General features: G+C 42.4%; 2 protein-coding genes across 3 annotated transcripts; both read left to right on the forward strand.

The window, feature by feature from the left end:
• The first annotated feature begins 350 nt into the window (after positions 1-350).
• ogg1 (8-oxoguanine DNA glycosylase) lies at positions 351-2,859 on the forward strand. Its single transcript, XM_058051606.1, has 7 exons — positions 351-579; positions 668-996; positions 1,074-1,253; positions 1,377-1,555; positions 1,631-1,778; positions 1,872-1,921; positions 1,996-2,859. Exons 1-7 carry the CDS (start codon positions 470-472, stop codon positions 2,185-2,187), a joined length of 1,188 nt encoding a protein of 395 aa, XP_057907589.1. The 5' UTR covers positions 351-469; the 3' UTR covers positions 2,188-2,859.
• A 3,067-nt stretch (positions 2,860-5,926) lies between these two features.
• LOC131104763 (proline-rich transmembrane protein 3) lies at positions 5,927-21,350 on the forward strand. Of its 2 annotated transcripts, XM_058052267.1 has the most exons (4): positions 5,929-6,102; positions 14,780-15,542; positions 15,612-15,863; positions 18,994-21,349. In XM_058052267.1, exons 2-4 carry the CDS (start codon positions 14,831-14,833, stop codon positions 20,979-20,981), a joined length of 2,952 nt encoding a protein of 983 aa, XP_057908250.1. In that variant the 5' UTR covers positions 5,929-6,102; positions 14,780-14,830; the 3' UTR covers positions 20,982-21,349. The 2 variants fall into 2 exon arrangements, with proteins under 2 accessions (XP_057908251.1, XP_057908250.1); XM_058052268.1 differs by lacking the exon at positions 15,612-15,863 and having other exon boundaries at positions 5,927-6,102; positions 18,994-21,350.
• The last annotated feature ends 417 nt before the right edge of the window (positions 21,351-21,767 follow it).

Genomic DNA, 21,767 nt, shown 5'->3' on the forward strand with positions numbered 1-21,767 from the left:
AAATTTTCAAATGTCTTGCTTAATCATTTTAAATCATTAGTCCAATGAGAGATATCGTCTACTCTGATGAATGAAACATTTTCCTAACAAAAGAACATTATTAATAATTATTAATAATTTCTAGATTTATTGTTATGTATGTGAATATGTATGTGTGTGTGTGTGTGTGTGTGTCAATACTATTTTGTTGCATTTATCTGGTTTCAGTTTCAAGTTCTGTCTGTACAGTACAGAAAAAAAATATTTTTTTCTTTTTTACTTTAATCTTTTATTTTATTACTGGAAAAGCGATTACATCATACTTGGCCAATTATTTAGTTTCGAGAATTACAAACCTCATACCGTCTACAGGAAAGCAGAAAACTTCCGGTGTGACACCATTAACTTCCGGTTCACTGGATGTGGTAAACAAATAATGAATTTAAGCCACATTCACATTCATAAGTATTGCCAATAAGTACCCAAAGTTATGGCACGACATGCAATCCTGTCATTGGGAGAAAAAGTGTGGAAATCTATAGCCTGTGAGAAGTCAGGACTGCGTCTGGATCTCACTCTTGCTTGTGGACAATCATTCCGGTAGGAACTATATATATATAATATCAATAATAGTTCTTTTTTTCAGTTTTAGCCACATTCAATAAGATTTACCACCGTATTCCCATAGTTGGAGAGAGACATCCGAAGGCCACTGGACTGGAGTATTTGGAGGACGAGTGTGGACTCTAACCCAGACAGAAGATACTTTGTGGTACCATGTGTACGACAAAAATGGTGGCGTTTCCCACAGTGAGGAAAACAAGCCACAGATGAAATTAGGAGGGATTGTAAAGAAGGAAGAGAAGGAGTCAGTGTCTGTAACCATCCAGAATGACGACGAAGAAGAAGAGGCAATGCTGAGAGATTACTTCCAGCTGAATGTGAATCTGGAGGATCTGTACAGGAAATGGGGAGCAGCAGACCCCCATTTCAAGAAAATTGCAGACATCTTTACTGGTCAGTGTGTGCTTGCATGCAATTACTTAATTATGACTGACTAAAAGTGATTTTTTTTTTCCACTGTCTTTCCACAGGGGTGCGAATGATCCGCCAGGACCCCACCGAGTGTCTCTTTTCATTCATTTGCACTTCCAACAACCATATCTCTCGGATCCAAGGAATGGTGGAGAGGCTGTGTCAGGCCAGGGGGGACCTGCTCTGTCAGCTGGATCAAACATATTACTACGACTTTCCTTCTTTGTCTGCATTAGCAGGTACAGTACAGTTGCTTCTTCTTGCTTACTTATATTTGCTCTGTTATGCTCTGTCACACAGGAAATATTCATTAGCTATTTTTGGTTGCTGTATAGCAATAGCATCATTTTTTTAAATTTTAGACAGCAGTGTCGAAGCTTGCCTGAGGGAACTTGGCTTTGGATACAGAGCTAGGTTCCTGCAAAATAGCGCAAAGCAGATTTTGGACAACCATGGTCCTAATTGGCTTGAAGGTCTACGCAATGTCCCATATGTGGAGGCCCGTGATGCCTTGCGTGCCCTCCCTGGAGTGGGCACTAAGGTAAAGCAGCAATATGACTAGTTATGTTTGTTATGATCATCTAAAATAGAGCTTGTGCTGTGTATCATCCTGCAGGTGGCCGATTGTGTATGTCTGATGTCCTTGGATAAGGCTGACGCCGTGCCAATTGACACACACGTGTGGCAGATTGCTAAGCGTGATTATAAATACACTACTGTCAATGAACCAAAAAGCATCACTGAAAAACTTCACAAAGATATTGGTTTGTGTTGTTTATAACTTAAATGTTGGAAGTATCTACACAGGTCAGACACACCGAATAAGAAGTTAATATTTGGTTCTACTTGTACAACAGGGGATTTCTTCAGGAAGCTGTGGGGTCCTTATGCTGGCTGGGCGCAGTCTGTATGTACATGTATTGTTGAACATGAGTGTGTATTCTGGTTGTCCATTTTAACCACAACCTGTCCATTGTTTAGGTGTTGTTCTGTGCAGATCTCAAGAAATTCCAAAATCTGAAAGAAAGGCCGCATTTGAGGAAGCCAAAGAAAGAGTCAGAAGGTGAAAGTATGGTAACATGCCAAAAAACAAATAGGACTCTGCAAAATGGAACTGTGAAGAAAAGGAAACCCGAGACAGCATTTCACAAGAAGGCAAAATTGAGTAGGTAGTATAACACATTTTTCTAAATAAACATTTTTGTAAAGTTTGTCTTAGTAACATATTTAGAGGATGAGTTACTACAGTAAACCTCGGATATATCGGACTCGGATATATCGGAAATTCGTTCACAATGGACAGATAAAAAAGAACCAATTTTTCTGTAATGCATTTCCAATAAAAATTCATTGCATATATCGGATTTTTTATAACGGATTTCGCCTATTTCGGACAAAATCTCCAGTGCCGTTCCAATGCATTTCCATTAAATTTCCCTCGCATATATCGGATGGCCGCATCGTGGCGCTCCGATTCGCCGAATCGTGACAGGCCGCTATACGACGTCATTTGCAGCGTTTGCAGCGTTGCCTGCGCGCCCAGGTACATTGGAAACATAGTCAAGGAAGTGCCTTTTTATAACGGATAAAATCCGATTTACGCATATACCGGATATAAATCCGATATATGCGTAAAACGGACATTTTCCGGTATACGCATATAACGGATTTCGCTTATATCGGACAAAACCAGTGGGAACAATTGAATCCGATATATCCGAGGTTTACTGTACTTTTTAATACTAATATTTAGCCTCATGATATTTTGTAAATGGATGTCATTATGTAACTTGAATGTCCCATGAATGTAATAATTCGGCACTGTGGTAAGTTTTGAAATAAACATTAAATAGCTTCTACACTCCTTTTTTTAATATTATATATCCACATTAAAACACACAATTAGGCTGCACGGTGGTCGAGTGGTTAGCGCGCAGGCCACATTCCCCGCTCGGGCATCTCTGTGTGGACTTTGCATGTTCTTCCGGTTTCCTCCCACATTCCAAAAAACATGTTAGGCGACTCCAAATTGTCCATAGGTATGAATGTGAGTGTGAATGGTTGTTTGTCTATATGTGCCCTGTGATTGGCTGGCCACCAGTCCAGGGTGTACCCCGCCTCTCATCCGAAGACAGCTGGGATAGGCTCCAGCATGCCCGCAACCCTCATGAAGATAAGCGGTAGAAAATGAATGAATAAAAAACACAATTACTGCAATTTCAGAATTTAAGTGTAAATCACAATAGCACTGCAGTATTCAGAAGTGGCCACTAGGAGGCAGTATGGATCAGGATATACAGTTACTGGATGACTTTGCATGTTAATGCCACATATGGGTCATCATTTGCTTTGTCCAGTCTATTTTAAGAGCACATTAAGGGCAAGTTGGAGTGTTTTACTTGGGGGGTATGTGGTCTGCCACAATCTATGCCATCTTGTGTTTTGTGGTTATGTCAAACATAACGATGCTAATAATGCGTATGTTGTGTGTCATAGTGTAGTTTATAGGTCAGCTGGTCTCTTCACAGCAGACATGATTGCTGACTGTTATTGAGCACAATAACAATATATTGGTATAAATACAGTCAAATGTGGTAATATAATTAAAAATAAGGTTCCAGATTGCATCAGGTGCATCATTTATGCAGCTGCATGTGTCACGTTTATGTGGTACAACCATAGGCGTTTATTTCTGGAAGCGTGTGTAGCCATGTGTGTTAATGAATATGTGAGTCAGCGTTCATGTTCGCTCTTGTTAAGCTGGACACAGGCTGGGGCCCTGCTTTGGGGCAGAGTGAGCCCAAAAACAACAAGAGCGTCAAGAGAGTAACCAAATTGAAACAAATAAGGGAGGGTTTGATGAATGTATGCCCGTCTATGAATTTCAGAGAATACACACAAAACTGCGCCTTACTGTATGGAAGTGATGTTTTGTCCCCAGATGGAGGATATCTGCTCATCTGGCTGTGTTTTGTAGGGTGAATTACTTGAATGAGACCAGAATGGCTGAGAGACAGAATCCTCGTTGGTTTTCATGGAGAGATTAATCGGTTTATTGCATTGAGATCCCCTAAAATGGTCATGACATTCACCATCGAGCTTTAAAACGGTTGTCATTACTGCTGGATAGTAACACGTATGTTCCAGTGTCAGACACATGTATCAGGCATGTGTGCGTTCACCTTAGATGGGGTTACATTTGTGAAACCTTTTGGAGAGAATCTCCACATGGAGCTTTCGACGTTGGCATATTAAGTTCTCAGCTATTCCTGATAACAAGTTTAGGCTTATTTCCCTAAGGTGATTAATACTTTCTTCTATCTGATAGAGATAAGGCTTGGCTGGCAAACGATGAAGGTTTAGTGCCTTGTAGAGCTGAGGAAGAACCAGTTTTGTCTGTTCCAGGGTTGAATTTCACAGAACATATGCCAAGATCAATTTAAACGACTCTATGGAATGTAGACGAAGATGGTAGAAACATAAATAAATTCATTCATTCCTTTATTTTCTACCGGTTATCCTCGCGGGGGTGCTAGAGCCTATCCCAGCTGTATTCGGGCAAAAGGCGGGGTACACTCCGGACTGGTGGCCAGCCAATCACAGGGCACATATAGACAAACAACCATTCACACTCACATTCATACCTATTGACAATTTGGAGTGGCTAATTAACCTAGCATGTTTTTGGAATGTGGGAGGAAACCGGAGTACCCGGAGAAAACCCACGCATGCACGGGGAGAACATGCAAACTACCCACACAGAGATGGCCGAGGGTGGAATTGAACCCTGGTCTGCTGTGAGGTCTGCGCGCTAACCACTTGACCACCGTGCCGCCTACTATGCTTATATTTTATGATTTATTATGGTTTAATGGCGGGGCTGCACGGCGGTCTAGTGGTTAGACCTCACAGCTAGGAGACCAGGGTTCAATTCCACCCTCGGCCATCTCTGTGTGGAGTTTGCATGATAATGGTTGCATCAGGTTACAATGGAATACATCACATAAATTAATCCACACTTCCACATGTACAAAAGTGTGTGTACACCTCTTGCCTGAAGACAGCTGGGATAGGCTCTAGCATACCCATGACCCTAATGAGGATAAGCGGCATAGAAAATGCATGGATGGAATATTTTTGTATAGGCTGAATAGCAAATATGTGGGGATCCACTTGTACTATTACTTCTGCATAGGCCCTCCTCCCCCCCACTTGTAGTATGTGTACAGTATTTCAGATTAGATTGTACTTTATTTATTTAGATTTTTAAATGTAACCTGCCGATTTCCATCCTTGCCATCTCCTTCATGTTCAAAGCCCTGGTGGAGTTTTCTGCTGGCTTAGATACAATGTAATGGCATTAGGGCAATCCTGTGTCATGCACATGTTATTTTGGGATTACGCTGTACAGTGCACAGAAACTAATAATGACGGCCATGGCCGCCTGCTGCGTGTACTGCACGATACCAACACAAGAGTAGCTTCTATGAGGTTTTATCACACAAAGTGTGTATTTTTATTCCCATAGCAGGAGTGTTATTATTGCACCACAGAGGACAAGTAGACTGTGGGTGAAGAGCAGGCACAGGGCCAAGATGCAGCATGAGGATGCAGTATGATGGAGGGAGGGGGGGGGGGGGGGGGCAGCTCATATTTCTCACCTGCAACCATATGAACCAGTATGCACCAAAATGTTTGCTTGTACTAAAAACAACACAAAAAAAACACCCTAGTTAGTAGTTTTGTTGCTGTGTGATGACGTCAGTGGTAGTGTGTTATCACGTTAAAACTGCATGTTATATTGTCTAACGGACATGCAGGCTACGGGTAGAGGTGAGCAGGGATGGAGGGAGGGGGGACACACGGGGAGAGAGATGGGCGTTCTGAGGGGGGCGTCTCTTTTTCTTGCTCTCTTTATCCTTCAACCTCTCTCGCTTTTTTCCTCAGCGCATAAGAGAGGGCTGGGTGTCGCAGCAACACACAGCGGAGCACATTCACTTCTTCTTGCTCCAATCATCGGCGGACTATGGATGTCTTCCCCGGCAGCTAACATCCCCGAAGCCGGAAGAGCGGCAGCACAAGTAGCAGGTACGTCCACCGGTGACTTAGCTTCAAATATTTATATGGAGTGCGGCGTCCCTTTGCGCAGTGATCCACAGTGACGAAGCGTCGTGCCTCAAGTGTAGTACTTCGTGTCCAATGCCCCCCCCACACACACCACCACCATACAATAGTATTTAACAGTTTGCTGTTAAGTGTGATGATATGTATATTCGCTATTAAGGGAAACACGTTGAATTGCGTGACAAGGGAAGGCGTATGGGCCTCCAAATATAATAGTGAAAACTAGTAACATAGTAATTATTAAAAATATCTGAAATAATGGGAAAACTGAATTAAAATATTTAAAAAATAATATTAAAATAATTTATATTATATTTATATTTTATTATTATTATATAATATTGTGAAAAATTATTTAATATTGGAAAATGTGTCCTCTATTTTTAAAAATTATTTTATATATTTTAATTTTATTATTTTTTTATGTTTCCAAGTAGTATATTAGTAGTATTTCTTTTAAGAAGTTAGTGTTTTTGTGCATGCTGTAGATATTTTTAACAGTTAAATACTAAGTAGTTGACTGGCCACCAGTCCAGGGTGTACCCCGCCTCTCGCCCAAAGACAGCTGGGATAGGCTCCAGCACCCCCCGCGACCCTCGTGAGGAAAAAGCGGTAGAAAATGAATGAATGAATGAATGCTAAGTAGCATACTGTAGCTAGTGTGAAGTTCTTTGTGAGAGTGAAATTAAACCAACAGCGCCCCCGCTGATTAAAACCAAGTAATGCACTTTGTCTCCAAAGCTTCAAGAGATGATTGAAACTCATTTCAACAGTATTGGTGGAATTCATTCATTCATTTATTTTGTACCACTTATCCTCACAAGGGTATCCTCACAGGTATGCTGGAGCCTATCCCAGCTGTCTTCGGGCGAGAGGCGGCGTATACCCTGGACTGGTCGCCAGCCAATCACAGGGCACATATAGACAAACAACCATTCACACTCACATTCATACCTATGGACAATTTGGAGTCGCCAATTAATCTAACTCTACACAGAGATGGCCGAGGCTGGAATTGAACTCCGGTTTCCTAGCTGTGTGGCCGGAGCGCTAACCACTCGTCTGCCGCGCAGCCCTGGCGGAATTCAATTCACCTCAATTAATTGAAGTAATAAATAAATAATGACAGTGCAGCAGCGGGGTAAGAGCAGTGGTTAGCTCATCTGCCTCATAGAAAGGAGAACTCAAATATGTTATGAAACATATCGATGTGGAATTTACACGCGCTCCCTGGGCTTTTGTGGGTTTTCTCCAGGTACTCTGACTTCCTCCCATATTACAAAAAAAATAATGTTAAAGGAGAACTGCACTTTTTTGGAATTTTATGAAACATGAACACGTATTTCTTTCCTTTTTTTGTGCATTCTAGCGCAAGAAAATGAGTAAATATGAGCTAGCTAACAATGGATATCATGACAAGTACATACAGTATTTTGACTCTAAAATACATTTGTGTTTTGACGTTTTCACAAAACCCCTCAATAAAACGGCAACAATATTCCACTTACATAACGGAATTCTATACTATCCAAGCTACACCGATATTGTTATTGTAGCAGCTAACACGAAAAACTATATTTATCTGGCAGATTAATGCAACGCCTCACTCGGTGCTCGTGTCAGCGTCACTTAAAGACGGAAGAGTGGATACCTAGCTCTCAATTCACGATGAAGATTGCTTGTTTGAGGACTGGAGCACACATCAATGCTAATGGACCAGCATAATTTTCATGCTGGTCACCAGCAAGGTCTCAATAATGATGCTGGTCTACCAGCATGATCTTACGAGTGAAGCTGGTCCACCAGCAAGTTTTCTTTAAAGGGGACCTATTATGCTCTTTGTTAGAATATTCTCTTCTCTTGCCAAAGTCTTTGATAATGTGTCAGGGCGAGTGTGGGCAACATAGATGGATCCCAGGATGCACACACAAGGTTCAAACACAGTTCAAATGGTTTTATTACCGATGCAAAACAAGGGAGAAAAAAAACAGGAAGTGAGAGCGATGGTGAAACAGGGGATTCACGTGGGAAAAACAGAAGACGAGAAAACCAACCAAAAGAAAGCATGTAAACTGGTTATTCCGAATGTTTCAGAAACCGGAATATTGACCTTAACTGGAATATTGGCTGCATGTAAACAGAGTGATTAAGTTTCAGTAGTCTTCTTTCTCTTTTGGCTTTTTCCCTTCAGGGGGTCAACACAGCAACTCTGTCTTAGGTTTCAATAGATTGAATGGAAAACTAGCAAAAAATAGTCAAAATAATAAGCCAGGAAATTGAAACGAAACTGTGGAGATAGCTGTGCACTTAAAGCAGCAACAATTGGTAGTACTTTTATGTTCAGTTTACACAAACAGATGCATAACAGGTTGTATGCTGTTGTAACATATCCACACAAAGAGCTTGTCTGGTATCAACGTGTGGAGGATTCCTATTCAGGGACATTTGAACTCATCCTGCAGGGAAAGGAAACTGGGCTAATGTGCTACTGGACGTCATACAGAACCCGCCAGATGAACTCAATTCACAAGAATAACAACACACCCTGATCCTGGCAGGACAAAAAGGCTTCATCCTTCCCGAAATGCAACTCAAGAAGTTTTCTTTGATAGTCCCGCCAGAGTTAGGTTGTCTTCTAAGTAAAGGGTGTATGTAGTAAGACGATGTAAAATATTCCATACAACCATGCATTTGCATTGAATTGCATCGTTTAACTACAATAATGGCTTACCTGGGGCAAAAGTTCAATATCTTATAAGATTACAGGCATTTGTCAGTATTTCTATGGCAAATATTTTCCCCGCAACACTTCATCTAACACCTTTTATTGCGTCCAGCTGCAACAGAGTGAGAGTTGTCACTCACGCCCCTCTACAGGGCTAGTAGTACTTTAGTACTTGGGATGTGGCTAATGTCTTTTCCTGGCCGTGTTTTGTGATTGGATATGATTTAGCAACTGTCTCGCCTGTGGTGCGTCACTGAGAGTGTGGGGCAGGGGTCGGGAACCTTTTTGGCTAAGAGAGCCATGAAGGCCAGATATTTTAAAATGAGAGCCATATACATTTTTTTAAACATTGAATGCAATAAAATGTGTGCATTTTTATGTAAGACCAACAGTTTTACATATAATGGGCTCTAATTACATAGACCAGGCACACTACCCCACGCCAATGGGGTGTGGCCAGCACACTTTCGTGAGCAGCGCAGTGTCTAATAATAAATCAAATACTTGTTGCCATTAATACAACTTCTGCTGCTGCATGGTTTTGAACCATACTCCGTACATGTATTTCATTCTTTTGGCCATCTTCGTCAGAAGGCTTGGTTCTGCAGCTTTAGCTAGGTGACTATTTGACTAAAGGAGGAAAGTTTATATTTACATGTTGACATCTCAATGACCGAGACTACCGCATTACCCAGTAATAATCGAGTTTTGGTGTTTGACCTGGAAAATATCATCAAGAAAGATGGATATGGTCAGCCGTATTGCAGTAGAAAATAGATATATAGATAAAGATATATGCATAAAAAAGTTGTTGATTTTGAATATTATTTTTAACAGTCATTTCTGTGATGGTTTACTTTACTTTACTTAAATGTTAGCAAAAATGCATTTTTATTGTGGTAAGAAATGCTCGAGAGCCAGATACAGTCATCAAAAGAGCCCTACCTGGCTCCCGAGCCATAGGTTCCCTACCTCTGGTGTGGGGGGTGCTAATTATTTGAACACCTGAGTATACAGTATGTATTCTTACCGGATATGTGTAGACAACAAAGGCAAAACTTCTATATACGTAGGATCACTGGTGGATGAAATATTTGCCAAATGGGATGGAGTTAGTTGTAGCTCTGTGTGTGTGTTACCCTCCACTCTGACCTTTGGCTTTTGATCTGAGGCAACAATCTGGCAACTGGCAAGAATCAACGACATCCCCTGATCTGAACCCCCATCTGGGCAAGAAAAACTCAAAACTCCATAGACGTCAAGTGGGCAACATATGACACATTATAAATGTATTCAAATAATAATAGTCCAGTTCATAGATGACGTGACATCAGGAGAGTTAGTCAACCGCGGGATGATCATCAACCAAACGGGGTCTTCCGTGGTAAAAACAGTCCGATTCTGTTGGGTATCAGCTCTGCTATTTTTCCACATATTAAACAGATGAACAGAAACTGGATTATTAGCTGCATGGAGATGACCCAATCTGTAAAATAAATAGGAGAACCCGGAGAATATTATTGAGGCAATCCACATGTTATTCCAAGGTGTGGAATTTTTAACGGTCATACAGGGCCCGGGAACCCCACCCCCCACCCCCACCCTTACATACCAAGATAACCACACATACTCTCCCTCCCATTTCCCCGCTCTGTGTGGTTCTCACTTGCTTCATACGCCACTTCACAGCCTCGTGTGTCCACCTGCGTGAGGCCGTGCAAACAAGTCGTGGATCTGTGTGGCAAATGGACGGGCCGGCAGTAATACTTAAAGTGCTCTGTTTGGGCCGTGGAACCGTTACACACAGCCGCTTTCATGTAGTACGTTCTTTAGCTTTTTTATACACAAAAACCGTCTTGTCACAAGATAACTTTATTTAGATGTAATATATATTTTTTTTTTTAATTCAAAAGTTTTGGAGCTGCTGTTGCTTTTCCCAAAGACTCGCTCCATGTTCCTCCCCGTCCTTAAAGAAGCAGCTCTCCCTTTAAGCCGACTAATTTTCTGACCGTGACTTCTAATCCCGATGTCACCTTGATAACGAAGAGTCATTTAAGGAGATGGGCACTCAGTCAAAAACACTGCGTTGGAAACCTGCATGCACAATATCTACTGTATGTACAGTATCACTATCAACTCATCGTTTTTTGTCCATAGTTAACTCATAATTAATCACCTTTTTATGTGTAGTAAGTAGGGATTTGAATCTGTTTGGGGTAAACCAACCACAATAATAATTTACATCAAATTTTATGTAAAAGAATATACATTTTGGCAACATGGACCATTTTCTATTGAAAAAAACTCAGTTAGAAATCACACATTTTGAGGAAATATTCATATTTAACGTCTTCTTCTTTGTCTTTGGGCTTTTCCCTTCAGCAAATCAATCTCCTCCATCCAACCCTGTCTTCTGTATCTGTCTCTCTCACGTCCTCCTTCACGACATCCGTAAACCTCCTCCTACCTGGCAGCTCTAAACGCAGCATCCTTCTACCAATATATTCACTATCTCTCCTCTGGACATGTCCCAACCATCTCAGTCTGGCCTAAAGGACTTTATCTCCAAGGCCTCTAACATGTAATGTCCATCTCATGTACTCCTTCCTGATCCTATCCATCCTGGTCACTCCCAATGAGAACCTCAGCATCCTCATCTCTGCTACCTCCGGTTGTGCTTCCTGTCTTTTCCTCCTTTTAGCCGAAACTCTTTTATCACACTATGACACTTTTCTCCACCCCTTCCATCCTGCCTGCACACGCTTCTTCACCTCCTTTCACAATCTCCATTGTTCTGAACTGTTGACCCCAGGTACTTAAAATTCTCCACTTCTCTCCGTAACCGTAACGAATCGTGATACAAAGCACCCATTTATCTATCCGCTGTACCATATATGCCAATCAACACTGCCTAGTCATTTTAATACATTATCATAAACTTTACATCTTTATTGAAATGATGAAGAGAAATGATGTAATCTTGCAGGGGGGTTTTGTGACTTTCATCATTCCATCTTGTTTGCAAGCATTTCCTGCTCGGGATAATGAACGTATTGTACAAGAGTGAGTGACGACATCTCCACAACATGCGATCCCACCCACCCCCTCTCCCCCTCTGCAAGTGAATGAGCAGAATGATGTGTTTTTTGGCCCCAGGGGGGTCAACATGATAAAAATAAATAGACGGGCTGCACCCATCTGCCTTCTCCCCCCATGGACTGTCATAGAGAGAGACACTGTCTTCTATGTGAGACTCTAATTTGTGTTCTGATGTAGGCTGTGTAAAAATGTGTAATTGGTGCACTCCTACTTATAAGATTTTATAATATAGGACCTTTAGTGGAGTTAGGAGACCAGGGTTCAATTCCACCCTTGGGTATCTCTGTGTTTAGTTTGCATGATCTCCCCGTGCATGCGTGGGTTTTCTCTGGGTTCTCCCACATTCCAAAAAAAACATGCTAGTTTAATTGGCGACTCCAAATTGTCCATAGGTATGAATGTGAGTGTGAATGGTTGTTTGTCTATATGTGACCTGTGATTGGCTGGCCACCAGTCCAGGGTGTACCCCACCTCTCGCCCGAAGACAGCTGGGATAGGCTCGTGAGGATAAGCGGTAGAAAATGAATGAATGTAGTCCTATTTATATATCTCTCCTAAAATAGGTGGTCTACATGGTGACGCACATTGTGGCCTCTGATGCGCAGTCCAGTGGGCCCTGCACATTGAAAGGCAATGAGAGGCGTTCATAACGAGTGTTATGAATGTGAGTGTGAATGGTTGTTTGTCTATATGTGCCTTGTGATTGGCTGGCCACCAGTCCAGGATGTACCCCGCCGCTTGCCCGAAGACAGCTGGGATAGGCTCCAGCACCCCTGCAACCTTTGTGAGGATAAGCGGTAGAAAATGAATGAATGTTCTCCAATTTATATATCTCTCCTAAAATAGGTTGTCTACATGGTGACGCACATTGTGGCCTCTGATGCGCAGTCCAGTGGGCCCTGCACATTGAAAGGCAATGAGAGGCGTTCATAACTTGTTTTATGAATGTGAGTGTGAATGGTTGTTTGTCTATATGTGACCTGTGATTGGCTGGCCACCAGTCCAGAATGTACCCCGCCTCTTGCCCGAAGACAGCTGGGATAGGCTCCAGCACCCCTGCGACCTTTGTGAGGATAAGCGGTAGAAAATGAATGAATGAGGACCTCTAGTGTCCTAATACTTATTTTCCATGTATTGAAGTTCCCCAGTGGCTCTTTATATATTTTTTCTTTTAACCATAACACCCCTCCTGCTCTATATATAATCCCTCACTATTTGTCAGGATTTTGTCCCTCCATCCCCTCAAGGTACCCTCTGTTGTCAGCTTCATTCCATCACTAAATCTCCTCCACATTCTTAGCCACCTTCACCTGCCTATACATCCTATCAAGGAAAGGACTTTAATCTCCACATTGTTAAAACTACTACCTCTATTTTTGCATCACTGAGATGAGATTATACCGGCTGAATGGAGGAGAAAAGGAAAAGAGGAAAGGAAGGGAGTTGAATTGGATAACAGTCAACAACCGGGCTTAAATGAGAAGAAGTGACCGAGACCGGAAGGAAAATAAACATTGAGGCTCCTGTTATTGGGTGGAGGTGAAGGACTTATATTTCTGCACTCGTTGACATTTGCCTGGATTGCTGCTTTCCACCGCATGGGTTGATGTAAAATGGTGATTCTCTGATCATTGCTCTTTGGCGTCCTACTTAGTAACTGTTTGAGCCATCATTTTTTCCTAATTCAAATTGCTCACATGTAAAAAAAAAAAAAAAAAAAAGCACATTATATGAGCTCATCAGGCAGAGAGCCGAGGGAGTCGTAGTAGCTCTTATTTGCTTTTGAGTCCAGAGGCCTAGACACACAAACATTTCTGCTCCTAATATTCCATGCTGAAGTTGCAGTGTTCATTCTACTGCTCGGGGGTTTCTCCCATTGTGAGTCATAGATAGAGGCTTATGTAAGCTACATGCTAAAATAAGAGAAATGATAAAAGGGTAGTGCAGCCGGTATCTGTTTAGCTACATGAAGATTTTTAATACTTGAGGGTCATAGTGTTTCTTTGAGTATCACCATACATGACAATGATATGTTACACAGCAAGTAGTATTGCTATTCTTGTTACAAGCCAGAATACTATCAAAATTGTAGTGATAAAAAGACACAGCATAACAAAAAAAACAATGTGAGAACTAAAAGGGGTTCAAACAGATACAAAATACAATACATTACTGGTCACATAATACACAAATATACAATAACATGTGTACAAATTCGTTTTCTTGTCATTAAACATTTATTTACAATAGTGCAAATAAACTTGCCACATTACATACATTTCCATCAACAAACAACCAATACATGTGCAACACACTCATGATTAACATTAGCTGGTACAGCAAACTGTAAACTAAGACGCTAAGAGACTGAAACGAAAATAATACACATATATTATAATAATAATAATAATAATAATAATAATAATAATAATAATACACATATACTGCACCTTAGGGAATTATAGAGATGATCTTTAACTTTTAGCACCTATTAGCTTTTGAGCTCTAAATAGCGTGGCAAACAACGGAGCTTATTTTCTATGGGTGTAACGACTAAACGTGCACGTGTGGGAACGACGATTCCACAGACAATTAGTTCCGCCTCATTAACTTATATGCACCTAGGTAGGAACCAAAAACGAAAATAGGTAGGAACTTAAAACTGACAGCATTACACTAACTGCTGTGTGTTAAAAACCATGAAATCATACACCTGACATTACCCTGCATGACGCTGGTAACAAGACGAGAGGAGTTTCACTAACCTGACCTTAACTTGACCCCTTTTTGTTTTGTTTTTTTTTCCTGTGTCAGCAGAAGCCAACTGTGAGGATGATGTAACCAGAGTCGCTGCTCACTACTCAGGCCATGGCTTTCATGCTCCTCCTTTTATTAAGCGTCCTCATCGCCTCCCTCCCTTCCTGTGATGCCCAGGTCATCATCGGCACATCCTCTTCCTTTTCTCCCCTTCATCTTCCTAAAGACTCTGAACCTCCCGAGGAGACGAATGGATCCCGGTCCTCTATGACTCACAGCGGACACACTGTGCCAGCTAAGGTTACACCGCGGGATCGGTTGACAACAACAAATACAGTGCAGCAAGGACAAAGAATACAACCGACTGCCTCCGCCATGTCAACCCTTCCCTCTCAGATACAAAGTGGTGGAACAAATATGAACCGACGCAGCATCACCAGACCCAAGATAGACCCAACTAACCTGATTCTCAGTGATGGTTCAGCTAAGGAAGAATCAACCACAAAAGGCTTGTCAGCACCTGTGCTCACTTTATCCTCCGGCGATCTTTCCAATAAATCAGTGACAGCCATCAATCCACTTGCAGGAACAAAGGATGTGCAGGGGCTAGGATCAGGAAGTGCAACATTGATGCTTGAAAAGGAAGAATTACTTCCTCCTGTGCCGACATCCGAGGATGTCATGGCGCATTATAAACCACAAACACAGACTAAAAGATCCGAGGGACAGAATTCATCAGCTGTGGAGACGCGTGTGTCGGCACCGACACCAAAAACTGGATCAAAATCCTCACAGGCTACACTTCCTGTATTCGTAACAACAGGTGAGAAAGATCTACAAATTCATATCTGCTCTTATAAATGACAATTTATGTATTTGCTTCCAATTTCAGGTGATCCTACTGCAAAAACCCCTCCTCCGAAACCCCACTCGGGAGTTGTAGTGACTTTACACACTCTTTCCACTACCACACTCTCACAGACTCCTGCACAAGCAGTCACTAATACAAGGAAGAACAGTTCACATTCATCGACAGAGAAAGCAGCTACAACAACCACAGCTAGCATGCTTACAAATAAACACAATCAAACTGCACATGTGGGAAAAAAAGGAACAAGAACGAGTGTGCAGCCAGTACCAAAAGGTGTGTATTTTAATACTTTGTGGTAAACTAAGTATTTACCTGGAAAAAAAAAAAAAGTGGCGAGGTGATATTTTATGTGAGGTATATACATACACAGATGGAAAAATTATAAGCAGGAGCAGGAAGTCGTGAAGAAAGTGGAGTAATAACGGAATCACAAGCAGTTATGCATACATGAGGAAAGTGGGTTCAGAAAAAAAAAAAAAAGGACTGCCGGGAATACAGACAAGAGAAGCAATGGGTAGGGTGAATGTGGTGAAAGAAATCGGTCCAGAAATGTAGCGAGTCAGTTGGGTAATGAAAAGCAGCTGTATAGAAAACGAATCAAGGGAGGGATTGAGGAAAAGCACCTCGAAAAGGGAACGTGTGACATACGGGCAGAACGGAAAGGAAAAACATTGCAACGACCTCGACGACAAGTCTCTCCTTCTGGAGAAAGTCCGTGAAATGTTCCGTAATGTTAGCGTCTGTACTTTTGACGGCTGTCAGCATTTTGGATCAGTTCGTTGATGTTCGTCGCGAGCGGCGACTCTACGGTAGAAGGAAGTTAAGCCTATCCAGCTGTGCAGTCTGGAATGTCTGGATCACTCCTGGAAGGAATAGGCTGAAGGAAGGAAGTTGAGCAGTTTGACATAAACAAAGAAGTGTTAGCCTTATGAGTTGTTCAAGTAATGGGATGAACTGAGACAAAAGATGGCTAATTCAGCCCCCCCGACCCCCCCTCCCCCCACCATCCATCATACTTAACATATGTGGAGGAATACAGAGATCTTGGAATTAAGGAATTAAATATGGAAATAGCTGCACGGCGGATGAGTGGTGAGCGCACAGGCCTCACAGCTAGGTGACCCGAGTTCAATTCCACCCTCGGCCATCTCTGTGTGGAGTTTTCATGTTCTCCCCGTGCATGTGTGAGTTTTCTCCTGGTATTCCGGTTTCCTCCCATATTCCAAAAACATGCTAGGTTAATTGGCCACTCCAAATTGTCCATAGGTATGAATGTGAGTGTGAATGGTTGTTTGTCTATATGTGCCCTGTGATTGGCTGGCCACCAGTCCAGGGTGTACACCGCCTCTCGCCCGAAGATAGTTGGGATAGGCTCCAGCACGCCCATGACCCTCGTGAGGATAAGCGGTATAGAAAATTAATGAATGAATGAATGAATATGTAAATGTGTTATTAAATGTGTCATTAATTCATATAATAGATCAATACATCCATCCATTTTTCTATACCGTTTATCCTCACAAGGGTCACGGGGGGTGCTGGAGCCTATCCCAGCTGTCTACTACACCCTGGACTGGTGGCGATCCAATCACAGGGCACATATAGACAAACAACCATTCACACTCACATTCATACCTATGAACAATTTGGAGTCTCCAATTAACCTAGCATGTTTTTGGAATGTGGGAGGAAACCGGAGTACCCGGAGAAAACCCACACATGCACGGCGAGAACATGCAAACTCCACACAGAGATGCCCGAGCGGGGAATCAAACCCATCCAACATTTGTTTGTGTTACGGCCTCGTTTTTGACAGTTCCTCCAGTTACATCATAATGCTTCCAACCATAATTTAATCAGGTTAGAGGTTTCATTAGATTATTTCCTTTTTTTTTCCTTTGCAGAAATCATATTTATACACAAGGTGATTAGCAACTGTACCAGATGGTTGTAAGTCATTACTAAAGTCATTACTATGATGGTGAATTGTACGCCTCTAGTGGCGTAAACACCACATCTAATGTACACAAAGCCCTGGCAGATGGCTATTTGTGTCTACTGTTGCTGTTAGGACCCAGCAGAGGCTGACAAACCTGCTTTTCATTCAGGTTTTCAGTTGTGGATACAAGCATTAAGTTCATGTTCTGGTAAAACAAGCATATTGGTTTTGTTTGGATTGAAATATAAGCTATGAAAATATCTCACAAGTATCTCTCACAAGAAATAAACCTTGGTGACCCATAATATAGCCAGTAGTACATTTAAATATTTACACTTATAATATGATCTCAAGGAAGAAATAAACTCTTCTATGCTAGGACTACTTTAAAAAGCCATAGCATTTCAGTATGTGGAATCAAACTATGGAATGGATTGAGTAAGGAAATCAAACAATGCACAACGATGAGCCAATTCAAGAAACAATACAAGCAGTTGATGTTTGCTAAATACAAGGATGAAGAGTCTTGAACCAGTCATGATGTGCTATATATATCACTATATTGACACGCACTATGGTACCCATTATGGCATTGGATGCTCATATCATCTCATACTTCAGTACGAGGTGCATTATTAAAAAAAAAGGGGAAAAAAACCCTTAAACTGTATTTTGGAAAGCAGGAAGTGAACAAATGTAACAGTTACTGATTGTCATATCACCTCGTACTTTGGTACAGGACAAAAATGACTTTTTTTTTAATTAAAAAAATTACTTTTATGTCTTTGTATGGTCATATCACCTCGTACTTCGGTACGTGACAAAAATAAAAACAAACAAACAAAAAAAAATTTTTACCAAAAAATTTTTTTTTTTAAACTTAAACTATATTAGGAAAGCAGGAAGTGAACAAATATAACAGTTACTTATTGTAAAAGTACCAGATGGAGGGGTAGAATTTAATAAGCTTTGCTTCTTCCTACTCCTTTTGGACATGTGGAACTGGGAACTGATTATGGGATGCATTCAATTGTAATCTGATGCATGTTCAAATGAAATAAAACCATTACCATTACCATTACCATTACCATTACCATTACCATTACCATTACCATTACCACTGCATGTATGGGATCTGTATTGATATCGGCAGCATAAAACCCTGATAGGAACATCCGATTAAATGTGATTAATTCTGAGTTAACTATGGACAAAATGCAATTAATCCTGATCAAATATCAATTGCCAGCCCTTAGATAGATACAGTAGATTGGTTGTTCGTTGTGTGTCCTGCGATTGATTTGCGACCAGTCCAGGGTCTACCTTGCCTCTCGCCTACAGTCAACTGGGATAGGCTCCAGCCTACCCCCGCGACCCTAGTTAAGCACAAGCGACATAGAAAATGGATAGATTGATGTATTCATTCTGTATAATAACACTAATACTTTTTTTTGTCATCCCCAGCGACCTCGACGTTCCTGCCGACCAGCGTTGCACCGGTTACCCAAAATCCCCAAATCTTTGAAGAAGAACCGCAGAAGAACCGCTCCATTTTGCTGGGTCATCCTCATCAAGCCCCTCACTCCACTTTCAACCCGTCCCCTTCTCCCAGCACCGACCTGTCGCTAAACGGCAGCCGCATCTACTGGGGCGACCTGAGCAGGACTTTGGCTTTTGCTTGGGAGCTTCATGTTTACGGCTCAGCTTGCCTTTTCCTGCTCTTGTTTGGCGGATCCGCACTGGGACTCATGTTGTCACCTGGGTCCAACTGTCCTCAACGGGGGGCTCTTGCTCTCGCCAATGCGCTTTTGTTTCTGGTTGGAGGACTCAGGGCATCTCTCTTACTGATTGATCCCTACGGGATGCAGAAAACCCTTCCCCGCTCCGCAGTTGCGGCCATTTATAACTTGCCGCTACACTTACTGGTATGGACCCAGGCCGCCCTGGCCCTGCTGGCCTTGAGAGTAACTGGAGTAAGAGTTTTACCTCCAACGTTGGAGCGCCCCCCCCTGGTGGCTGTGTTGGCTGTGCTGCAGTGCACTCTGCTGCTGGCAGCAGATCTTCTCTCCCCAGCGCTGTCACCCGTGGTCCCTGTTACCCTGCAGGTTTTGTCCCTGTGCTGGGGTCTTGGTCTCTGTCTCGGATTCCTATTCTACGTGTTTCCGCGCATACGTTGTCCTGCCGTTCCTCACCCTGGAATCACCGAAGAGGCCAGGAGGAAGGCTTGGACAGGAACCAGGAGAGAAGGGGTGATTCTGGGAAAAGTGCTGGCAGTTTGTGCTGTTTTAGGGGCGCTGTGCTGCGGGCTCCACGTTCATGCCACCCTGTGGCTCTATGGACTCCTCGGAGACCGGATAAGCTTCAACTGGGATTGGTGGCTGGTTCATTTCTGGGCCAGACTCCTGGAGCTGGCCTGGGGGTTATCGCTGCTACTCTTAGCTTCATGGGTCTTCTGGAGGCCTCAGTGTTGTCAGCAAAGCCAGGAAAGTGGAGCAGGAGAGAGAAGAACAACAGGTGAGATGCCGTCACCCGGTCATTCTGGAGGTTCTTCTCATCGACACACATGCTGGTCCAAGATAGTCCAGAGTTTGACAGGGAAGCCTTGCAGGAAGTCTGATAGTAACGGCGTCGGAGGAGGAGGTCCAGCCGAGGTTCCTAACAATTGGCCCGGCCAGGAACGTTCCGGAGCCGACATCACAAAGAGTCTAATCAGGAACCAGAACCACGAGCAAAGCATCTCCCAGCCGCAGTGTGTCAAAGATAGCAACCGGGTCCGAAACCACCGGGGCCACTCGGCTGAACGTGGCGTATCTGATGGCTCCGCGGGTTCCTTGCTGAGACTGCAGGCGATGGGCCTGCCTCCGCAGCGCTCGGTGAGCGGAAATCTGGACCAAGACCGGGACACCTCCCTCTCGATGTGCGAGTTCGACTTAAGGCCCCCGTCGCCCATTAACCTCACCCGCAGCATTGACGAGGCGCTGCACAGAGAACACCTTCTTGAAGGTGGCAGCCTCTTTCATCCTTTAAACTTAACCTCACAACCCCCCTACCCCGGATCGGGGCTCAGTCCTGGGGCCTGGCTGCGCAGGAACAGTGACCCCCAGTTTTCTGAAAGCAGCGACGCCCCGACAGAGTCCTCCATGCCTTTGGGGGGCAGCATTCTCAGCAGCGTACCCAGCAGGCAAGTGACTGCTCCGCCCACGCCCTCCCATCAGGGTCACAGGTGGGCTGGGAACGAGCTGGGGAACGTTCCCTCGTCAGTGTCCTGCCCCGTGTCGCTTCATCCGTCGAGAACATCAACAGGGCAGCTGGGGGAGAACGGCGTGGACGACACGCGACCTTTCATCACACCGGACTCGGACCGAAGGCGGGGCGGGGCTTCGCGTAGTTACCTTGAGGTCAGCCGACACGACGACTCTGCTAGCGTGAGCAGTGAAATTATTGACTTATGAAGCAAATATTACACATTAAAACTCCCATCAAAGCACAGATATTGGAATAATTAGACAGTATGGCAACATCCGCCATTTTATTTACTTTTCTTCATTGCTCTGGGAATTTTATTCATTCCTTCATTCCTTCATTCATTCATTCCATCATTCTAACTTTTATGTAGTGTAAATATGTGCCATATTTATTTGAGTTCAATTGGCCTTCATGTCCTATCAAGGACACGATGACGCTAACTATTTTTAACATGCTACTGCTGTCCTCTTTGCTTTAGAGCTGATAATATATTGATAACGTAAACAAAGTTCAGACATGCAGATGCCATAAATGCCGTGCTTCCATGCTCCATGGTATATATGTATATGTATATATGTATATGTATATATATGTATGTATGTATATATGTATGTGTATATATATGTATATATGTATGTGTATGTATATGCATGTATATGTATGTATATGCATGTATATGTATATGTATGTATATGTGTATATATATATGTATATGCATATATATGTATATGTATATATGTATATGTATATATGTATATGTATATGTATACGTATATACATATATGTATATATGTATATATGTATATATGTACATATATGTATGTATATGTATATAGTATATGTACACATATGTACGTATATGTATGTATATGTATATATATGTACACATATATGTATATGTATGTATATGTATATATATGTACACATGTATGTATATGTATATATGTACACAGATATGTATATGTATGTATTTGTATATATATGTACACATA

The sequence above is a fragment of the Doryrhamphus excisus genome, chromosome 16 (assembly GCF_030265055.1).
Source record: "Doryrhamphus excisus isolate RoL2022-K1 chromosome 16, RoL_Dexc_1.0, whole genome shotgun sequence".
NCBI lineage: Eukaryota > Metazoa > Chordata > Actinopteri > Syngnathiformes > Syngnathidae > Doryrhamphus > Doryrhamphus excisus.